General features: G+C 35.7%; 1 protein-coding gene across 1 annotated transcript in view; it reads left to right on the top strand.

The window, feature by feature from the left end:
- The window catches only part of DNAH12 (dynein axonemal heavy chain 12), a 59,336-nt gene extending 36,512 nt beyond the window's left edge, over nucleotides 1–22,824 (top strand). Inside the window, exons 46-74 of the mRNA XM_071439747.1 lie at nucleotides 591–724; nucleotides 940–1,102; nucleotides 1,553–1,633; nucleotides 2,690–2,866; nucleotides 3,231–3,362; nucleotides 3,791–3,880; nucleotides 4,843–4,983; nucleotides 5,117–5,358; nucleotides 5,699–5,846; nucleotides 6,765–6,910; nucleotides 7,319–7,533; nucleotides 8,431–8,623; nucleotides 9,461–9,653; nucleotides 10,083–10,255; nucleotides 10,698–10,838; nucleotides 11,964–12,122; nucleotides 13,123–13,267; nucleotides 14,090–14,240; nucleotides 14,485–14,738; nucleotides 15,273–15,413; nucleotides 16,200–16,337; nucleotides 17,512–17,745; nucleotides 18,131–18,316; nucleotides 18,845–18,948; nucleotides 20,046–20,250; nucleotides 20,426–20,563; nucleotides 21,019–21,110; nucleotides 21,344–21,411; nucleotides 22,262–22,824. Of these exons, the coding sequence (XP_071295848.1) occupies nucleotides 591–724; nucleotides 940–1,102; nucleotides 1,553–1,633; nucleotides 2,690–2,866; nucleotides 3,231–3,362; nucleotides 3,791–3,880; nucleotides 4,843–4,983; nucleotides 5,117–5,358; nucleotides 5,699–5,846; nucleotides 6,765–6,910; nucleotides 7,319–7,533; nucleotides 8,431–8,623; nucleotides 9,461–9,653; nucleotides 10,083–10,255; nucleotides 10,698–10,838; nucleotides 11,964–12,122; nucleotides 13,123–13,267; nucleotides 14,090–14,240; nucleotides 14,485–14,738; nucleotides 15,273–15,413; nucleotides 16,200–16,337; nucleotides 17,512–17,745; nucleotides 18,131–18,316; nucleotides 18,845–18,948; nucleotides 20,046–20,250; nucleotides 20,426–20,563; nucleotides 21,019–21,110; nucleotides 21,344–21,411; nucleotides 22,262–22,452 (4,575 nt within the window). The 3' untranslated portion in view covers nucleotides 22,453–22,824. The remainder of the gene's footprint in view (nucleotides 1–590; nucleotides 725–939; nucleotides 1,103–1,552; nucleotides 1,634–2,689; nucleotides 2,867–3,230; nucleotides 3,363–3,790; nucleotides 3,881–4,842; nucleotides 4,984–5,116; nucleotides 5,359–5,698; nucleotides 5,847–6,764; nucleotides 6,911–7,318; nucleotides 7,534–8,430; nucleotides 8,624–9,460; nucleotides 9,654–10,082; nucleotides 10,256–10,697; nucleotides 10,839–11,963; nucleotides 12,123–13,122; nucleotides 13,268–14,089; nucleotides 14,241–14,484; nucleotides 14,739–15,272; nucleotides 15,414–16,199; nucleotides 16,338–17,511; nucleotides 17,746–18,130; nucleotides 18,317–18,844; nucleotides 18,949–20,045; nucleotides 20,251–20,425; nucleotides 20,564–21,018; nucleotides 21,111–21,343; nucleotides 21,412–22,261) is intronic.
- The last annotated feature ends 103 nt before the right edge of the window (nucleotides 22,825–22,927 follow it).

Raw genomic sequence — 22,927 nt, forward strand, 5'->3', positions numbered from 1 at the left:
TTCTACATCTAAATAAAGTTAAATTTTATTGCTACATGTTTCTGAAGTATGAATAGTCTTAGTTTGATGATGGAAATTTGTAATTTTATTACATAATGTGTATGTTTTAGAGGACTAGAGAAACCATTTCATTGTGACTTTGAAATTATCTTAATTGTGGCTGCCTATTAAGCAGGTCATCCGTTGTAGGAACGACCAGCAAATACAAATCCTGAGTTCATCAGTAGGTGTTTTATAGCAGAATAAAACTCAGAGAAATAGTATCAATGTTAGCAGTATTGCTCTCAGTAAAGCACAGCTTGGCCCAGCTGATGTCAATTAGTTTTTCTGCCAAAGGACAATAGACACAGAACTGTTTGGATGGAATGTTACTGTGTACTTTGGGCTAGAAGATCAACCAGGAGCTGCCAGAAGAGATTGCATAGGTGCTGCCTGAGCTAACCAACCCTTTTATCAGTTCATTGTTCTTGGGACACAGCTGGGACTAGTGTGTCTCATTCTGCTGGTTTGGATGGTAAAACTTGGTTTAACATTTGAAGACTGCTAAGAGTTGGATTTTACAAATTCTTCCTTCCTCACTTCTCCCTCAGCCGTGGCCTGAAGATGCCCTTGAACGTGTGGCCAGTAAGTTCCTAGAAACACTTCAGCTGACAGACACTGAGCGCCAGGCAGTTGTGCCCATCTGTAAATACTTTCATACTTCAGTTTTGTCACTCTCTGAAAGGTCAGTCTATGGCTGTTGCAAACAATCATAAAGTATTAGGTGACTGAGTTCAATGCTACTCATTTATATATTAAAAGTTAACACAACTATTTGCCTTAATAAAAATTATATAAAATCACTGAAATTATTAATTTCAATTAAACAGTTACATAACTTTGCTAGTGATAAACAAAAAATAAATCAAAATTTAAGTTACTCTTTTACTTTTTAAATAGGTTTTTGCAAAGTCTGGGACGCCATAATTATGTTACTCCTACTTCTTATCTTGAGCTTATTGCTGCATTTCAGAGACTTCTTACTGAGAAACGAGACAGTGTAATGAAAGCCAAGAAGAAATATGTGAATGGGCTAGATAAACTAGCTTTTGCTGAGTCACAGGTGAGTTACAACAAACATGGAATTGAAATTAGGAAATGTTTGTCAACTGCAGGTCTTTTTCTGGAGAAGTCACTCAAAAGTGCTACTTCAGATTTTGTTTAGCTCAATCTTCAACAGTAAAACTAACAAATGTATTTTGCCTTTTCTTTCCTGCAATCACAGATCTTGTGCTAAAGCCATACATCTCTAAGCATATATTGTAAAGTAGCATATGAACAGAGCTGTCATTTCTTTGGTGGTTAACAGGTGACTGTAAGTGATCATAGTTCTTAGAATTAGACATTGTATGTAGGAGATAAAAATAAGTCTTGGGAATGTTTTGATTTGAAACTGAATGTAGCATTAACAATCCATAAATTAGTCATTAGGTAAAATCTAGCTCTTAAAGAAATTGCTGGAAATTGTGCTTGGCCCTTCTGGATCCCACCTGATTCTTTTGTATATGCATAGGTTGGTAGGATGAAAATAGAATTAATTGAGCTGCAGCCCAAACTGGAAGAGGCTAAAGTGGAAAATGCAAGCATGATGAAGGTAGAGTTTATTCAAATACAGCTTTGTGGCTTTTAATGTAAGCATGTGTCTTATTTCACTGATGTGTGACTTTCAGAAAGTAGGAGTTGAATTGAGGTTTTTGAGCTCACTCCTTGTTTACACAGGTTTCCAGTATTCTGACACTGGTTATTTATGGTTATAGCCTTAGAACAAAAATAAAATTTCATTCTTTATATAAAATACATTCTCTGGATATACAGTCATTGCCTAAGCTCCTTGCTGAAGGATGTTAGAGGAACTTTCATGCTAAAAGTGATTGAATCAGGTTTCCCAAGTTGATTCACAAACATTGTGAAAACCTGAAGTAGTTTTTCCATGTGACCAGATATGACAAAACAAACAAGAACAGTTTTGCATGGTCTGTCTTTGCATGCACAGGCATTATATGATTGATTTAGAAAGGGATCCTGGGAATTTAGTGGGACTTAGGATCAAAAATCTTGGATGTTTTGAAAATTCCAGTATATGAATATATACACATATTTATTTAGTATGTGACTGTAGCATCACCAAAAATGCATGATTTAATTGACATGTTATACACTTGCTTCTGATTCCCAAGTGTTTTTACAGATACAGTGATATCTCTTCTGCCTCTAAGAAAACAGAATGCCACTTCCCTAGGACTGCAAAGGGAGTTGGATAAAGGCTTGACTTATCCCTGAAAAGAAAATAAATTTCAATAGTCAGTGTTACAGACTATGAAGCTAAAACTCCCTGTAAAAGCTCATCCATTTTAGTTACAGTGTGATGTGCAAACATGAGGAGCTTTTCCTGAACTTCAAACATATTTTAAACAGCTTTTTTTGAGAGTAATCTGATATCACTTTATCTCCTGTTAAAACTCCGTGATGATGTTGCAATATGCTAAGAAATTATTCCCTTAACATAAATTGAAATGATGTTAACATATTAAAAACTTCAATATTCCCTTTATATTTTACAGTATTCCATAAGTTCTATAGTAGATAATTTCAGTTTATTTGATCATTCATGGCACGATATAAATAAAGCCCACTTATGGTTTTTCTTTAGATTATAGAAGTAGAATCTGCAGAAGTAGAAGAAAAAAGAAAAATTGTTAAAGTGGATGAAGAAATTGCTACAACAAAAGCTGAAGAAGCTCAGGCACTGAAAAATGAATGTGAGAGTGACCTGGCAGAGGCATTGCCGGTCATGGAGGCTGCAATTGGTGCTCTTGACACTTTGAAGGCAAGCTGATCTAAATTTCAGCATTTGAAAGTGTTATGTAACTCTCTGAAATGAAGCAGGAATTTTGAAGAATAAGAGATGACACAAAAGTGTATCAAAAATATTCTGACCTGAAATTTTTAAAGCATAATTTTATTTAATCATTGGTTTACAGTTTATTAGCATTTATTTAATTTTTTTTCCTCTGCATAGAGGACAGTGATGGATATTGTTAATCATGATGGTAACATTGTATCATCCCTTCTAAAAGTTCTCTGTTATCACTTATGTTCATTGGTAATGGTGTTATATATTCCTCTTTTTCTATCAGTCCATCTACTGAGTGCTGAGAAAGACATAATACTTCATGTATTTTTTATTTTAGCCTTCTGATATAGCAGTTGTCAAAACAATGAAAAATCCTCCCTCTGGTGTCAAACTTGTCATGGCTGCTGTCTGTGTCATAAGAGAAAAAAAACCTGAAAGAATTGCAGATCCTTCAGGATCTGGAGGCAAGGTAAAATGGCAGACAATAGTCTGAAAATAAAATGTAATTCATGTTCTTTCCAACATTTATCCAATAAACAAGATAACCCCAAGTCCATTAAAGTAGGCAAGTACTTATAACCTCCATCCAGGATTTTACTGAAAACTTTCAGAATTCCTTATTTTCCAAATTTTTAATGTGCCAGATTTAATTTGCTTTACACATTTCTTGAGAATAGATAATACATAACTTTCCTGAAACACTGTTTACTTTTTGACTGAAAGTATGATTGGAAAGAAATGTTTGATCTGACAGACCTTCTGCTTTACTGGCATCTCAAGGAGATACTAGATTATCAGTATTAAATATCCATGAATTTTAATTAAATGAGGTTTGTAATTTTTTGTATGTGTATTTGTTTTAAAGCCTGAAAAAGTATTTTCTACTATGTTTTGTAGATTTGGGATTATTGGGGTGTAAGCCAGAAAATGCTTGGCAACATTAATTTCTTAAAGGAATTGAAGGCCTGTTCTGAGACACCCATTCCGGTAAGGCTTTTTCAGTAATTTTTACCAGATACTTTCTGGCAGGGGAAAAAAAAAACAACAAATGAGAAAATGCTTTTTGGAGACATCATTTGTCCAAATCAATCAGTTGCTTCTGAGCCTGGGTCCTTTTAGCCTCATTTCACATATTCTGTTTTGGGAGTTGTCTGGGGTTTTTCAGTGGTACCAATGGACATTTGATCCATGTCCAGCCTTCCTATGCCTTTTTCTTTTTTTGCTAGTTTTACTAGATCAACCATTCAGCATTATAAACTTCTTTTTGTAGTTGACTGTCCATTGTTGCCATTCTTAACATCTTTTTCTAATTGTATTATTTTTGATTAAATGAATGAATGATGACAAAATGAGTAATATTTTGTTAATTATACTGGCAGATATACAATAAATGCAGAAATGTACTAGCTATATAACCTTTCAAATATGATCTTTTATCCAAGAGTGTGATTCTTGCCCTTTGCTGAATTAATTGGAAATTGAATATGCTTTGTACTTGATAAAATACTCTTTGCCCTTTATAAAACTGATCCCCAAAAGTAGGCTCAAGCAATTACATTTTGTATTACATTAGGAGAAATGAATTTTTATAGTGTCCCCGAAGTTGTGTATTGAGAAGAAGACAGCAAATAATGGAATTGGTATGTTTTGCACAAGGGGCAGAGTAAATTAAGGCTTCTGTGTGACTGTAATGTGCTTATGGAGCTGCCACATGGAAGATACAGCAAATGCATGATTAGAAAGGGTAAGGATAGGATTGGAATGAAATCAGGAAAAGATTATGTAACATGACAGGAAGATCAAAACAATCAAATGAGCAGTGATTTCTACAAGAATTATTATGGAATAGTTCTTTGTTATGTCATTGTGTAGAGAAATGGCAATGAATCAGTTCAGTTTGGGAGTGTCAGCTGTGAGATCTGATGGGCTAAAATGCTTTTGGTCCCCAGGACGCTGTCATGCAGAAGATTCGGACCGAGTACCTGACTAATCCAGAGTTTGATCCACAAGTGGTGGCTAAAGCTTCCTCAGCAGCAGAGGGTTTATGCAAATGGATTAAGGGAATGGAAGTTTTTCACAGGGTATCAAAGGTATGGTTTTGGTCCTTGCCCCTTGGTGCAATGGAATCTTCCTTTGCTCCGTGTATTCACCCTAAGCATTGTACTTACTAATAAAGTTACACAAATGTACTAAAGCATTTGTGGATTGGTTGTAATTGAATAGGAGATTGAACCCAAAAAAGAACGTTTAAAAGTGGCAGAGGAGTCCTTGGCAGTGACAATGGAGCTGTTGAATCAAAAGAGAGGAGAACTTGCAGAAGTTGAAGGCCGTTTGGCTGCTTTGGAAAAAACCTTCGCTGAAAAGACAGAAGAAAAGGCTCGTTTGGAATTCCAGGTTGATCTGTGTGCTAAAAAACTGGAACGAGCAGAGAAGTTGATTGGAGGCCTTGGTGGAGAGAAAACAAGGTCAGTTTAAAGTTCAAATGTGAGATAAAACAACCACTGTAGAAATAGAACTTGAAATTATGTTCTCTAAGCCTTTAATGCTGTGTTTCTGTCTGAGGACTGTAACACTAAAAAATGTCCTGCACCTTGAAATATTCCTAGTTGTTTGTAGCATAAAAATATGGGCAGCAACACTGGGAGAATTGTAGCAGAAATCTCTTCAAAATGAGAATAGAATACATGAATGAGGTTTTCATATTTTTCACCTATTCTTAGCTAAGATGAACAAAACCAAGTTGGTTTTTAACATCAATATCATTAATGTGGAGGTTTCAGTATGACTTTTTTCTGCTTGTCATAGATGGAATCAAGCTGCATGTGATCTTCAAGTGGAATATGATAATCTGACAGGTGATATTCTGATATCAGCTGGTGTAATAGCATATCTGGGAGCTTTTACTGCTGGATTTCGACAAGACTGTACCAAAGATTGGAGCAAACTGTGCAAGGTTAGAAGGTTGTCTTAGAGTTAAATAAATGTTTTGGTTTTTTGAGACAACTGCAAAAGGCTTCAAAAATCCCTTGTAATTTACCTAATGATAGCTTAGTAAACCTCATGGGTAAAGCAATGGGATCAATTCTGCTGATCCAATATTTTGTAGATTTGAATTTAATTAAATCAGTGAATTTACTCTGCACCTATAATTTACTCCAAAATACCATATTAGAAACAAGAGACCGTCATTGATTTTGTAAGGCTTGATTGTTACTGAAGTAAAATCTCATTGTTTTGTTTATTTTTCCTTTAAATAAAATAAATAAATTTAAAATGCAGTTATGTGTAATGTAAAACATTGCATAACTTACACCATCAAATATTTGCATGTTAATTATATGGTTAATTGTGTGGTTTGCAAAGGGACACTTTCAACACAGGAACCCTAACCCTTACACTTAACCCTAAGCCTAACCCTAATGGCATATGAATGCCATAATTCATAAACCAAATAAATTCATAAATAATTGATAAGTGATTTAGAAACACTTAAAGTGCATGAAACAGTAACAAATCAGCACTGGATTACTGTACTGACTTAATGGAAGATTTAATTAGGTATTTCCAACTGTGTATGTATTTCTTAATTTATAACTTTATGTAAAAAACCTCCCTCCATGAATGTACCAAAAACTGGACAAATCTTACAAAATTTGATAGGAGAGTACATATTTAGTGGGGAAATATAGTTAATTATTGAAATTATGGTTTTATTTTCCCCAGGATTTTTCCTTATACATGACCTATTTCAGATCCTTAAAACAAAATGCACATTGTCATTTTTGGTTGAAGGAGCATTTAAAAAGGATATAAAGAAACCCAGAATAAAGAAGAACATTTATTTTGTTGGGTTTTCCCCCCTCTTTTTCAGGAGAAAGAAATCCCTTGTTCTGAGAATTTCTCTTTGAGCAAGAATCTCGGTGACCCAGTAAAAATAAGAGCCTGGAATATTGCTGGTTTGCCCACTGATGTATTTTCTGTAGACAATGGGGTCATTGTTGACAATTCAAGACGTTGGTAGGTGACAAAAAAGTTTAATTTTCAAATCCAAGCAAGTTCCCACTTTGAAAAAAAAAAAAAAAAAGAATGTATCTGGAAAAGGTGTAGCTTCTGTAGAGCAATATAATTTTAAAAGGAGTGGAATCTTTATATTCCAGGGGGGAGGTAGAACAATAATTTACAAGAATTCTGTATTCTGGTTATTTTATGAAAATTGTTAAACATTTTTTGCAACTTTTATAGCTATTTCTATTACTTTTGAAATTATTGTAAAACAGCTATGCATCCATTATTCACTGTTATCTTAAAATAACATAATTAAATTTTATCGCTTCTTCTCAACAGTCTAATACAGAAACATGTAAAATAGTTTAAAATTTTGGAAAATGCCTGCAAGCACTGAGAAAACTATCCTGTGTTTTCTAGGCCATTAATGATTGATCCTCAAGGTCAAGCAAATAAATGGATCAAGAATTTTGAGAAGGACAACCGTCTGAATGTTATCAAGATCAGTGACACAGATTATATGAGAACTGTGGAGAACTGCATTCAGTTTGGGACTCCACTGCTGCTAGAAAATGTTGGAGAAGAATTAGACCCATCTCTTGAACCTTTGCTGCTTAAACAGACATTTAAACAAGGTACAGCAGAATTAATTTCGAACCCTGAAGGAGAGGACATCAATGTTCAGTTTCTAGTCTCTGGCACCACCTGATGTTTTTCATATTGCTCTCTTCTTGCCTTAATTCTGCCTCTGGTAAGGGAATGGTAATTGCACAAGAGTCTGAAGTTTTATTTTTTAATAAATGTCATTCCTGCCCATCATAAAAATGGTTTTATGTGAAAACCTTTTCCAGATCCCTATAGGAGACTAAAGAAGTTCTGTGAAGGAAACATTGTCAGTGAAATTGTTTTGTTTGTTGATTTTCATGTGTTTTAGTCTGATGATAATATTTGCTAAATTTTGCACAAATAAAGCAAATAAAGCTGTCAAGACATTTTGCTTAAGGCATAGTTTGCACTGTACTTAACAAGTAGCTATGAATTTGGTTTTCAACTTTTCCTCCTGTTAGATGACAGAAAAGTGCACATAAAGAAATTTATATTTTCCCTTCCTTCTTACCTAGTTTGTCTTTTCATGTTCAGAGTTAAAAACAAAAGGAAAGTAAAGCTCAAACACTTTTTTTTCTTTGTGCTTTCCTCTTTCAGACAAGTAATTCAATGAAAGAATAGTCTGTAAGAATAGAATATTTGGGAATAATTCCACAGCTCTCTGTTGGCATCTCTAGTTTTTTGTATATGCAAATTGGAAGTACTGTAGTGATAGGATTGACTTGATTTCATCTGCTGAGAGGGATAAGTGACCTCATTGAGGTCTCTCAGAATTTTTCAGACTCTCAGATATATTTAATAATTTTTACTTCTCAGGAAATTTGTCATTGGTGAGAAGTTTGCTTTTATTTAATGACAGAAGCATTTTTTTCCTATGAATAATTGAAGTAGATAAGTTTTCTTAATGTTTCTCTTCTTAACTTCAGGAGGTATGGAGTGTATCAGGCTTGGGGACAGCATTATTGAGTATTCCAGTGATTTCAAGTTTTTTATTACCACAAAACTAAGAAATCCACACTATATGCCTGAACTTGCTACAAAAGTTTTATTACTCAATTTTATGATAACACCAGAGGGACTTGAAGACCAGCTGCTGGGTATTGTTGTAGCAGAGGAGAGGTAAGTCTCTCTCTATGGTAAACAGTCATTAAAGGTTTTTATGGCATAATTCCCAGGAAATGGGAAATTAATTTATTGTGTAAAATAATGGATAGTACATGGTATGAATGTTGCTCAGTAACAGCTTTAAATTAAAATTTTATTATTTAAAAAGTTTATTAGGGAAGTGTTAGGGGTAACTGTCCAGAAGTTAATTAAAATAGCAGATGTGAAATCATTGTTTTTTCATGGCAATTTTCTCCTGAAATATTCCTTGAACGTTAGAAAACTTTGTAAATATTATTTGAATCATTACTGTTATTTTTTCAATGTGACTGAACTGCCTGACAAAGGTGTAGAATGATGAGGATTTCATTTTAATTTTGTATGAAATAAATGCAAAGTACCCCTGAAACTGATGATGGATCATATCTGAGCCCTCCCAGAGGCATGGAGAAATAGTATCTGGTTTGGACAGGCATGTCTGTGTGACTGGGGTAAACTGTTTGCTAACAGAGTGTTCCAGCAGTAAACTGGCTCTGTCTATCACTTGGTGGGTTTTTTTCAGGCAGCAGAGATACAATAAAGGAAAAGTAGGATGCACTGCCATTTTCAAAATGCTAAGATGTTAAAGATTAGACCATCATTTCCAAGTACTTAGTACTGAGGAGAAGTAATGCAAAGAAATCTATAATCACCAGTATAAATAAATGTTAAACACCGTAAACCTCCTTAAACTGAAAAGAATATTCATAAATAACTTCCTCTGGGAAGAGGGAGTAATTTTCATGGGCATCTTTTGCAGTCAGTGCAAGATGAGCATTGACTGATTTTGGGTTTTGTGTTTTTCTTCATTAGGCCAGATTTAGAAGAGGAAAGAAATGCTCTCATTGTTCAGTCCGCAGCCAATAAAAAGAATCTACAAGAAATTGAGAAGAAAATTTTAGAAACTTTAGAGTCATCTGAAGGTGATATTCTGGAAGATGAGACTGCCATCCAGGTCTTGGATTCTGCCAAAGTCATGGCTAATGAGATCACAAGGAAACAGCAGGTAAGGAGTACGTATGTGTGCTTCCCTCAATAATACTGAGACATTAAATGTTAAAATTTGCAGCCAGCAGAAGGTCTCTGATTTGGATGCATAGCACAAAGAGCAAATTCTGTACTTGTGAAATGGAAAGAGAAATAAAATTGGATCTGTTCTAGAATATTCACTGGTAGTTTATTCAGTCTTTAAAATGTTTTAAAGTATGTGTATCTGCAGTGCAGGTAAATAGATCAGGCAGCACTGGGGTAGGGCCAAGTGCTCGTTTTACCTACTGGGCTGGTGCCTTCTGGAGCAGAAAAGTCGCTTTACTCTGGTGTTTCATTGCTGTAAGGAACTATTCCAGAAATGCTGTTAAGCAGTAACATTTTGTAGAACATGAAGAGTATTAAGCCCATTAGAAGCTGTTGTTTGTCCCCTGCTGCTGCTGTGCAGATTGCAGAGAAGACGGAGCTGAAGATTGCGGAGTCGCGGGAGGCGTACCGGCCCGTGGCGCAGCACTCGGCCGTGCTCTTCTTCAGCATCGCCGACCTGGCCAACATCGACCCCATGTACCAGTACTCCCTCAGCTGGTTTGTCAGCCTCTACATCAGCTCCATTCACGACAGGTAAAGAGGGGCTCTCTGCAGAAAATAAAGGGATTTCGTTGTCTTCTTATGAATAGTGGAGGAAACTATTCATAAGAAGAGAATGAAACAGTTCTGGAAACAGTTTGCCTCCTTAAATTCAGGATTTTGAAGGAAAATAGGATTTATTAATGAATTAATTTATCTTTCTGTTTACTGTTAAAACAAATTATGAACTGTAAGGATGTGATATATTTAAGTATTTTTAAGAATGTAACTTAGTGTGAAGTGAGGTTCTGAAATAGGCTCCATTTTGAAGACTGAGTGCCACCACTTAACTGTGGCAAATTGATTCCAACATATTATTTTGTGGAGTCTGTGGATCTGATATAAATCCTCTGCAACCCTAAACAGATGAGATTTCTTAAGGATTGTATATGTTATTCAATTTGAAGTCTCAGTTTATCACTTCTTTTCTTTTTAGTAATAAATCCAAAGTTTTGAAGAAGCGGCTTCAGTATCTAAATGACCACTTCACCTACAATCTGTACTGCCAAGTCTGTCGTTCACTGTTTGAAACAGACAAGCTGCTCTTCTCGTTTCTGTTGTGCTGTAATCTGCTCATGTAAGCTCATTTTTTTTAAGTCTCTTACTAACAGAAACGAATGATTTTATCGTGGAAGCAGGTACTGGTGAAATGGAATGTTCTTGTGCATGTTGATAATAATGTCTTTGGAGTAAGGTCATGAGTACCTTGGGCTTTCTAAGATGTATAGTATTAAAAAATGGAAGAATGTGTGAGTGCATGTATCACCACTACAGGACACACTATGAAAAAAAAGTGTGCCCATTTGTCAATAGTTTTGTCAATGATCAATCATTCTTTAAAGGATCTGGGCAGTGCTGCATCCATTTTGACATTACTTACGTCAAAACCAATTTCTGTTATTTAAGAAAACATTTTAGAAAGAAAACTTAGGCAGTAATGTGTAATGCCAACAACTTCTAGGTTTTTGTCTTTGTTTTTCATTTTTTCTCTTCTCTGTTACCCTTTTGCATAACATCATGTGATCTCAGATTCAGTCTTCTCCTTTCCACCAGCTGTTTAGTTTTCTCTTCCTAATTTTATCTGAATACATTATGAAAGAAATGATATGTTCAAAATTGCACAACCACAATGTGCATACTTAATTAATTGCAGTGTGTACTCATCTGTACATGGATGTTCTTCCTGGGCCAATCTGTAAGGGTACTGTAATTGTAGAATGCATTATTTTCTGCAAAGCCTTTAAAAACCAGGAATAATTGCACTTTAAAAAACAAAAATGCAGGTGTTAGGAATAAGTTCTTCACCAAAAGTGCTGTCAAGCACGGGAACATGCTGCTCAGGGCAGTGGTGGAATCACCATCCCTGGAGGCATTTAAAAGCTGTGTAGATGTGGCACTGAGGGACAGGGGTTAGTGATAGCTTGGCAGTGCTGGGTTAATGGTTGGACTTGGATCTTAAAGGTCTTTTCCAACCTAAACAATTTATTGATTGTAAGATTTACCTCTTGAAACCCTTCCTTTAGCATTGATCAGACATTTTTCCCATGCAGTTTTTTAAGAATATAGAATATTGAGAACTAAGCTCTTACTGAAGTAGAAGCATTGCCCCTAAAGGGCAATGAAATGTGATTAATTTAAAACCACTGTTTATATTATGTAAAATTGTATCTCAATTACTGGTTGGATTTTTTTATATATATAGGGCTAATAATGAAATAGAACATCAAGAGTTTATGTTCTTACTAACTGGAGGTGTGGGTCTCAAGAATGAGCACAAGAATCCAGATCCATCCTGGCTATCAGATAAGAGCTGGGATGAATTATGTCGTGCCAGTGAATTCCCAGCTATGGAAAGACTGAGGTATGGTAAAATACTGATGTGAATTGGCCTGAGTTGGTTTTGACCAATACATATGTAACATGCTGAAAGAAATGTTTCCTATGTTTTCCAAATCAGTGCCAGAATGCAAAGGGGATGAAACCAGCCCCTTTTTCTCATTATCATGTTTGCTTCACTTACTCCTATCAGTCAGATCACTATTTATAACATTATGTAATACAACTATTTTTTCTAAATTATTTGAGGTGTTGCCTAAAGAAATTTTTCTTCTGAAATGTCTTCACGGTAGAGAAACAGTGTTTTAAGGGTTCAGTGAAAGCCAGAGATGGTAGATGTAGCAGAATTGCACTGCAGTTCTAGGGAAGGAGTTTTTCTGGTAAACTCTCTTCTCCTGAACTTAGCACAATTTCACTGTGGGTTTAAGTAGAATTTAACACTAAATTCTGGAGACAACATGGCTGTACAAGACTTCCATAAATGAGCTGACTGAGTGCAAATATTTGGAGCATTTTGATCTGAATGCAGTAACACTACTCTCAGAAGTTCTTGGAGGTTGTGTTTCAGCCCCTTTGGAGTTTAAGTAGCAATGTGGATGATGATCCCACCTTTAAATAATCTGAGAGTTGTCCCATTGCCAAGGACATACTCTGCATATTGTGTGAAGGAAAATAGGTTTTTTTTCCTACTTGAATTTCCTGGTAATTTTCTTCAGGTAAAGTGTGGTGTTTTCCTGAACTAGTGGAGGCAGAAAATTCACCCAGACCTCTGAAGGTGCAAGCTGTGCTGTCTGGAGGAACAGACAGAACTTACTGTCAGCTTGGAACCTTTCAGGTGGAATCTCTCCTCAGCAGCATGGTGGGAAGAGATTTCTCACCGTTCAGCATGGAGAAGCTCAACTGTAGGATTATTTTCTGACATAGATATGAAGTGTCTTAAATGACAATACAGTGTGATTTGCCTTTGATAAACATTAAAAAAAAGACTCCAGGTATTTATAGTACTTGTGTTTTTTTTCCTCTAGGAGTCATGTCTCTGAAAATATACGTGAATGGCAAAAAATGTACGATAGCAAAGAGCCTCAAAACTTTCCATTACCAGAAGAGTTGAATAATAAATTTAGTGAAATACAGAAGATGATCGTTCTTCGGTGCTTAAGACCAGACAAGGTAAAATGATCTGTTATGGAGTGTTTGTAGACTGTGCCATGCCTCTTCCAGTAATCAATCTGTTCTTCATTATATTTATTAAGAAAGTAAATGCTGTTCTTATTTTTCAAGTGACCAATACAAACACCTCAAGCATCAGCTGAAATCTTTCTTTCTGATGTGATTTAATGAATCTTTTGGAGGATTCTCATTGTTCTAGCTGTCTTGAAATATTTTTTCATGCCTAGGCTGTTTCCTGGTGCACTCAATGTACTTGAGGACAGGACATATTAGCCTGAAAAAAATACACAGGTTATCTAATACCATGTGTTTTCATGCAAATTATAATTAAGGCAAAAAGAGATAAAATGTGTTGATTCGAATGACCAAGATGAACTTTCAACAAATTCTGCCTTTGGTGCTCTTAGGAAATTGTATTGCATTTTCTTTAGGAGCTATCAATGTTAGAATTTAAGGCACATTGAAACTACTCCCTTGAATTAATTAAAAATAATGATATTAATATATCCTGAGGGAGAATGTGCTTGTCCTCCGCATCAGGAAAAGCCTGACTCAAGGTCTTAATGTTATTTAATATTATTTATACAAGGTATGCTATTCTTTATTTTCTAAAAACATTATTATTCCTCTTGTAAGGAAAAAATAAGGAGGGAGGTGTCAACAAGAGGTGAACCTGAAACCTTTGCTTTTGGATCACTCTGCAAGACTTGTCTCAAATCTCTGCAAGCCAGAGAGGTGTCTGCAGGCTTGGACATAAAATACATTGTCAGATCTGCAGTTAAGTCTATATTAATGGTTTGTATTTGCTTTTTTTTTTACCAGATTGGTCCAGCTATAACAACATTTGTTACTGAAAAACTGGGAAAGAAATTTGTAGAGCCACCACCTTTTGATCTAGCAAAAAGTTACTTAGATTCAACTGCTACAGTCCCTTTAATATTTGTGCTATCTCCAGGAGCAGATCCCATGTCTAGTAAGTATACACAGAAAGTAGGCACCTCAAATTCCCCTTCAATACACAGTGAGAATTATTTTCCATTTTCTGCGAGTAGATTTGAGTGCATTGTGTCAGACTGGTAGAATTCTGTGCCCCTTCAAAATGCTAATTTGTATGTACATGTAAACAAAATAGTAATAAAAGTTTTTCAATTTTTTTTTCTGACATAATTCCTTTTTAATATATGAGTGCTAAAATCTTATGCTTCTTTCTGTTCAAGGCCTCCTGAAATTGGCAAATGACAGAGAGATGGTAGGAGATAAGTTTCAGTCCATCTCATTAGGACAAGGGCAAGGACCAATAGCTACAAAAATGATTCAAACAGGAATGGAAGAGGGAACATGGGTTTGTTTACAAAATTGTCATTTAGCTGTCTCCTGGATGCCAATGCTGGAGAAAATATGTGAGGAGCTTGACAGTGAAAAATGTCACCCAGAATTCAGACTTTGGCTTACAAGTTACCCTTCACCAAAGGTACATGCATGGCCCTATAATCTCTGTTTAGGGAAAAGGAAAGTTGATGGCATTTTTAGGGAATCTCTGTATACCTGAATGATAAAAAACTTCTCTGAAATGCAATGAGCCTTTGAAGATATAGTTAAAACAAGAAAGGATATTTTAAAATAATTATAAATATGAGAATATTTATACATTTTGATACTGTGATGTGCAATATTTTGTGTACTACTCAATGAAACTGCAATCTGCCAGCATATATGATTAAGAAGGTGGGGTTTTTTTCCTCTCACATAAATAAAAAAAAATTAGTCTTGCATTTTATCTGTGAAGTGTTGAATACCAAGAAAACATTTTAAAATACAGGTTTGTTACTTACAGCAGAGCCTTACTTTCTTGATGCCTTGGAGAATTTTTTATAAGCTGTTGACCTTTAAAATGGAATTTTTTGGAGATAGTTGTTAATGTAAAAAACCACAGAATAATAGTATATTGTTAATATAGAATCTATTCTACACTTTTGAATGCAGCTTTGCTATTTTTTATTTCTAGTTTCCAGTAACCATTCTGCAGAATGGTGTGAAGATGACAAATGAGCCTCCTACTGGTCTCCGGTTAAACCTACTTCAGTCATTTCTTTCTGATCCTATTTCTGATCCTGAATTCTTTGCTGGATGCCCCGGGAAGGAGCTGGTAAATGTGCCTGTCTCTTGAGAAGATTTTGGACTTTGAGGTTTTTTTTTATCCACAGATATATAGATTTCTGTCCAGTGAATAATTACAAGCTAAAATTTTTACTGTGGTTGTGAATTTAGGTTTTGCAGTGATAAAGATAATTAGTTACGAATTACCTCTGCCAGTTAATTTCATGTAGCAATATTTTAAATGGTTTCTTAGGCTTTATTAAATCTGACATGCTACACACATAGTACACAATGTAATGGACTCTGAGCATTGATTAGAAAGGCATGTCTGTTGTTACTGACATGATAAGCACTGAGGAGACCTTTTCTTGCTACCAAATATTGCAGTGCCCATATATCTTATTGGTACCTGGTGAACAACTTAGCTAATCATTACCTGTGAAGGAAGTGAAAAACAGTGGGATCAGAGATATGAATTATCAATATACATAGGTGTGACTGCACCTAAGGACTTGCTTTAAAAATACATTTGTATTTTTTGTTTATCTAATGAACCTTAAAAAGAAATATCTGGTGCTATTGGAATTCTTATGAAGTCAGTTACCCTGGACATTAAGGAATATCATGGTACTTGAGGAACTGGCTAAATGTGCTTGCATTTGTGGAACTGTGTGTGCACTTGTTCCCTGGGCAAAAACCACAAGGTACTTAGTGGTGACCTGGATTTATAGCTGGGTGGAGAGTGGTAATCCAAGGGTGCTCAGTACACAAGTTGCAGACTACCATGAACTTGCAGACTAGTTAATAATACATTTTTCTTTTGCTTTTCTCAAAGGTATGGGAGAAACTACTCTTTGGAGTTTGTTTCTTCCATGCTCTTGTTCAGGAGAGAAGGAAGTTTGGGCCCCTTGGTTGGAATATACCCTATGGATTTAATGAGTCTGACTTGAGGATCAGTATCAGACAGCTGCAGGTAAAATCATTGATTACCTCCTGAACTCTGATTTTGCAATACACAGCTGGGAGTCACAAGGAGCAATACACTGAAGTTACCTCAAATGTTCATAGATATTCAGGACTTCAGCTGTGAAGGCAAGGAATGTCAATCATATTACAAATATTTTCAAAATTACAAATGACATAAAAAATTTAGATTTCTACAGACATATGGAATATAATGAATATATGTGAATATCATAAAATTTAAGTTTGTCACATACAAGAGCTCACTGTTCTTGAAGTAGCATGTGTCAATGATAGTCACCTTTTAGGGTGGTTAGTAGGAGGACATTTTTTTACATGTATACTGGTAGTTAACAGAGCCTCAGACTATTTTCCTTCCCAAAAACAAGACAGTGAACACTACTTGACCTTGAACCTTTTCTAGACACACTGTATAAAAGTCAGGAGAATTAAAACTGATTGAGGCTGGAGATTTGAAAAAGCTACTAAGAAGTTAATGAATGAGATTGGAGGAAGATGAAAAGATAAATTAAGTGAAACACATGTTTATTTCTGGTGCAGAAAAGCGTCCATCTACAAAGTTTGAACTGGAGAAACCATCCACTTGTAAATAATTAAAGAATGACTTGGATGACTAAGTAATTTTGATATTCATAAGAGGCTTTTGCTCTTAACTCATCTTGATTTTAAACAATAATTTTTACCTGAAAATAAGATTTCAGAATTTGAGTTTCCAGCACCTAGGAAGGAAACTCCAGAAACTGCAGCTTACAGATGCTATAGCTTCCAGCCTTTTATTCTGTTAGGTCCACTGTTATTTAGCAGATAGTGCAAGTCTCTAGAACTGCTCTTACGTTGCCATCTTATTGCAGGGGTTCCATACTGCTGCCTCCATATCACAAAGATTTCACACCTTCTTGGTGTTTCTCATGGGCAACTCCTCAGAGCACTAACTCTTTCTTTTTCACAAAGCAGCCAACTGACTCCAGTTCCCTTCTCAGTCAGCCACCCCACTCTTTTATAGCATCTTCTTCTCATTGCTTACAGCTGTGGCCTGTTAAAGTCAGGCCTGCTCCTAATCTTTGATAATTGGCCCAGCTGCAACTCCTTAGGGGTAAGATTATTTTCTACACTATCTTTATTTTCTTCTATTCTATCCCCCTACACTGTTATTTCTGTTTCAGTTATTCATCAATGAGTACAGCCACGTTCCCTTTGAAGCTGTCTCTTACCTGACTGGTGAGTGTAACTATGGAGGTCGAGTGACAGATGACTGGGACAGACGTTTGCTGCTGACAATGCTGGATGATTTCTATAACCCAGACATCATCGAGAATCCTCGCTACACCTTTTCTCCCAGTGGCAACTACTATGCTCCACCCAAAGGCACATACGAGGAGTACATTGAGTTTATTAAGGTAAAAATAGCAACAAGATTTTGCACTGTTACACTGATGTGCCAAGAAAGCAATCCTGAAAGGCTTAAAGAGGTAGTTTTGAAGTACAATTAATTGTGTGCTCAGGTTCTTGCCTGCATCCCTGTATGATCCTTGCCATGATCTCAAATGTTTTGGAGAGGGAATCACTCAATAGATAGGGGGATGTGTAGCATAGATTCTTTGGAAATTACTTTCTGTGCAAGAAGTGGTGGCTCTATCAGCAGTAATTCTGTCTGCAAATACTTGCTACTAAGGTCCTCACTCACCTGCAGCTGAAGTTTTTCACTTGGCTTCTTAAAGAAACCTTGGATGAGATTCCTCCTGCTTTATGTCACCCAGACATTTTTTTTCTTTTTTGTCCCAGAATCTTCCCTTTACTCAGCACCCAGAGGTATTTGGCTTGCATGAAAATGTGGATATTGCAAAAGATCTTCAGCAAACTAAGATGCTCTTTGAATCTCTGATTTTAACACAAGGAGGAGGTTCTCAGGGAACTTCTGGGGGTGGTGACAGCACTCTTTATGCAATTGCAGATGATATTCTCAGCAAGGTATTGTATTGTATAAATTACTTCAGTATATCTTTTTACAAAGCAGAAATTCCTTAACTAGAATCTTCACTGTAAAGTAGATTTCATCATGAAAGAAAAGCATTCTGAAAGGAACTTAGTCCAATGTGAAAGTAAGAGCTTGTGTGGCTGTAACAGACCACAGCTATATTTCAGTTGAAAGAAATTTTATTAATTTTATTAAATAGGCAGAAGACAGTAGAAAGAGAGAAAATAGAGCAAAGAGGACTTGAAAGAACAGTTGATTCATTCACATGAACAAATTTAAAACTAATAAATAGAAATATGTTAATAAATTTTCATTATATTAAAAATTTGATGTGTTTTTTTTTAAATTAACATTAAAATCCCACAAATTTTTATTTAGATTGAACTACTGAATCCTGTATTGCTAAGATACTAATCAGAAAGTTTAGTGGTTTCTATTGCTCTGCAAATTTTCACATTTGCACACCTTAATGTAAAATCAGTGATATATGGAATTATTTCCAAATGTGTTGTCATTTACAGCTTCCAAAGGATTTTGACATTGAAAGTTGCCTAATTAAATATCCTGTGAGATATGAAGAAAGTATGAACACTGTGCTGGTGCAAGAAATGGAAAGATTTAACCAGTAAGAATGTTCTATTTTATTAAATTTACCAGAAATCATTCCATTCACAGAAAAATATTTCATGCAAATCATATTCTGTAAGCTCTGTGGTGTGTGAAATATTTTTTTTGTTCCATTCTAATTGCCTGCAGTGATACCAGTAATCCAAACACCCTTGCTCCTTGTGGAGAATCAGAGCATAGGACACATGTAAAGAAAAATAATAGGCAAGATGGCAGGCAAAATGAACTGAAAGAGAAACGAAGGGAGTATGAGCAAGTGCTGGGAAAAGAGAATGCAGACAATATATAGATATACTTTTTAAACTTCACTTTCTCTTTCACCATCATTACCTTAATTTTATTTTATTTTCCTCATATTTCTGACCTGTAAGGTAAAGCCATTAGAAACTCTACATGCACAGTTATAGTTTATGAAATGTTTTCTGTAATGGAGATATTTTTGTTTCTTAATTTTTTCATGTGCTTCTGTTTGAATTTTTTCCCCCTTTTTCAAATACTTTTTTCCCCTATGCCTAATTTTCACAATTATTCTTCTAAGACTACAAACCTAGAATTGAATTTATTTTTCTCCTTGGGTCTTCAATCTCTTTTTTGACTTTGTTTCATAATTTTCTTTCTTATATTCACCTGCCTGTCCATTCCTTCTATCTGGTCTTTCCGTGTCTTCCTTCTTTTCTATTTTTCTCTTCATGTCTCCTGCTTAATTTTCTTCCAGATGCTCTCTGGCCTTAAGTCTCCAAGTTATCCTTATTGCACACCCTCTTCTTTTGCAATCAAAACCTTTTTGCTTCATCCATAATATACTGGATACATTTGGATTTCCAAATTTATCCTCTTAAAAAAAATCAGGATATCAGAGATAACAAAAGAATTTATTACTGTTTGTAGTCTTAAATAAATCTGCACTAATGCCCAAATCCATGACTTTACAGACATGGCTTATTGTGCAGATATCTATATAGATATATAGATTTTAAAAGCTATAAAAATTCTATAGATGCCTCCATAATCCACCTTTACTTTTTTTTCCAGTGACGTAGTCATGTTTAACAAATCCTGCAGAATGTGTGAAAATTGTTTGTTTTTTAATTCTAGTTTAATCCGAACTATTCGCGTTACACTAATTAACCTGAAGAAAGCCATTAAAGGACTGGTTGTTATGGATGCTGAGCTGGAGGCTCTGTCTGGCAGTCTCCTTATTGGAAAAGTTCCTGAGAAGTGGGCACAGCATTCATACCCAAGTCTAAAACCATTAGGGAGCTATATTGTTGATTTGCTAGCAAGGCTGAAGTTTTTACAGGTAATGTACAAGTGGCAGTGCTGCCAATTGTTCAATCTACTTTTCCATACAATTTGTCTTTATTGGGCAAGGAGTGATAGGCTTTGTTTAGATTTTCTGAGTACAATTATGTAGAAAATAGTCAGAGTATGGGATTCCTCTCTGGTTGTTCAATGTATTGCTTTCCTCTCTCCAGGATTGGTATGAATTAGGGAAGCCTGCTGTTTTTTGGCTCTCAGGATTCTATTTTACTCAAGCTTTCCTAACTGGAGCCATGCAAAACTATGCCAGGAAGTACAGGATCCCTATTGACCTTCTAGGATATGAATTTGAGGTATGGATAAATTATAAACTAATATTTTATTAATCTGAGCCCTGATGTTGTGGTGACATGTAGTGAATAAATCCTAACTGGAAGGTTCATTTTGCAACTGACTGCATCTGAAGGCAGATATTTGTTAGGACTGGCAGGCTAAATAACCTCTGTGGAAGAGGTATTCTCAAAGTGATTAAAGGCAATTCTATCACTGGACCCAGAACTCCACTCAAGGAAGCAGCCTAGCCAGTGTATTTTTTCTGTGTAATTAAAGCCTCATTTTGTAACCTACAAGAAAGGTAATTAACAAACCCAGAGAAGTCTGCTGTCTCTACAGATATATATAAAAGTAGCATTGAAAAGGAGGGGTTGCTGTATTATTCTCTCTGTTTGGTTTGGTCTGAAAGCTGGCATAATAGCTCAAAAAGCAAAGAGCTGTGAGTTTAATGACTTGTAACACTTGTTTCCTGCAGGTTATTCCTCAGGATACTGCTGATACTGCACCAGAGGACGGTGTTTACATCCATGGATTATTTTTAGACGGAGCTCGCTGGGACAGGACCAAGTCAGTAGCCAAATGTTTTACTGTGCTTCTGGAAAGCTTTTTTCAGTGCTCAAGCAAGACTGGTTTAAGTAATTTAAGTGATACTTTTCATATTATTGAAATAACACACCAAATTAAGTACTCTTTCATGCATGGAAATGGGGAAATGAAAACAAACAAGCAAGTAACAACCAACAAACACCCACCAAACCCCTCAAGCCACAAACAATGACTTTGTTGCTGTCTCTCTCCAGGGGAATATTAACTGAGCAGTATCCCAAAGTGCTCTTTGATGCCATGCCAATCATTTGGATAAAGCCAGGTGAGTGTGATTTCTCTGATGTGTGAGCTATTCAATGAGAAATTGCAATAGTGGTTTCCTTTTTTTACTGAAGATCACTGAGGAGAACTTTTCACAGATTTACAGAAACTGAGTGTTTTACCTTCAGTGATTTAGCAAGGTTTGCTCAGGTTATTTTTAGCTCTGTAATAGCTGTCTTTCCTATTAGTAAGATAATTTGCACAACTCTTGTTTTCTTTGATTGAGAGGAGTAAATACTTGTTTTTATTTATGTACAAAATCAGGACTTACTACTGCAACTGCTGCAACCTAAGTGTTAGCAAATAGGCAGCATTAAAATTTGCCACTTTCTTTGCTTGTGTCTCTTCTTGAGATTGCATGAATTTATTCAGACCTTCATGATTTTATGCTTTGCACAAGTTCCATGCAAGAAATCTGGGCACACAAAGAGTTCCTGCAGAGTTCTGTCCTTGGGTCTTAGATGATTTGAATTGCAGTTAGATTCTCTGGCAATTAGATGGAAATTCTTGTAGAGTTGTGAAAAACTCATGTGTAAGCTATGTATTAACTAGGTAACTATTCAGATTTTAAGGTGTCTTTGAGTATTAAAAAGCTGATAGAATCACAGGAGGGCATCAAGTCCTGAAAATAAATTGTAGCGAAGTTAGTTGGATTTAAGAACAAAACAAACCACACAAGAAAACACAACAAGAAAAATCCAGATAATTTTATTCTGTTGCTCACAAAACAATTTTGCATTTTTAGTTACCTTTACAGATGTTACTGTAAGTACTTAACATTTGCATGTAGATTATGTTTCTACCATTAGATCTGCTGAATGTAATGCATTATTTTGGGGTTTTTTTTGAAGCTGTAAAATCAGACATAAAGAAGACCAATGCCTATGTGTGCCCACTCTACAAGACAAGCGAGCGCAAGGGGGTCCTGTCCACCACGGGGCACTCCACAAACTTCGTCATCGCCCTGAGGCTCAGCACAGACCAGCCCGTGCAGCACTGGATCAAGAGAGGCGTGGCCCTGCTGTGCCAGCTGGATGACTGACTGGGCACACTTCAGGCTCCACAACAGCCTCTTCTCTCTGCTGGCTCACAGAGGAGGTGGAACTTAGAGTGGAGAAGAACCATCTGGAGGTTTTTGTATTGTGAGAGGGCATGCAAATACTTTCTGACCCTCAAGCTTTTGTGTTAAGTGTGTATTATTATTATTATAGACCATCTTTACAATCTGTCAGCTATACAACTAGGATTTTAGCCCTTGGTGATATTATTAAAATGTTTTAGCCCTTGGTGATATTATTAAAATGAACACCTTTTTTGTGCATTAGTTGAATATCACAAAATATGTTTTCATGGGAAATGAAAGTAGTCTGCACTGTCTGAGATAAATATTGTAGGTAATAAACTTGACTCTGAACTTTTGTTTTCCTTAAAAATAATTTAAAAACATTACTCAAGCATTCCTTCTACATCTCCTCTAGCAAAGAAATGTTTCCACCTTGCATTCAGATACAGCCATC

This window comes from Agelaius tricolor, unplaced genomic scaffold, assembly GCF_023055355.1.
Source record: "Agelaius tricolor isolate 1412-34295 unplaced genomic scaffold, bAgeTri1.0.p SCAF_14, whole genome shotgun sequence".
In the NCBI taxonomy this organism is placed as follows: Eukaryota; Metazoa; Chordata; class Aves; order Passeriformes; family Icteridae; genus Agelaius; species Agelaius tricolor.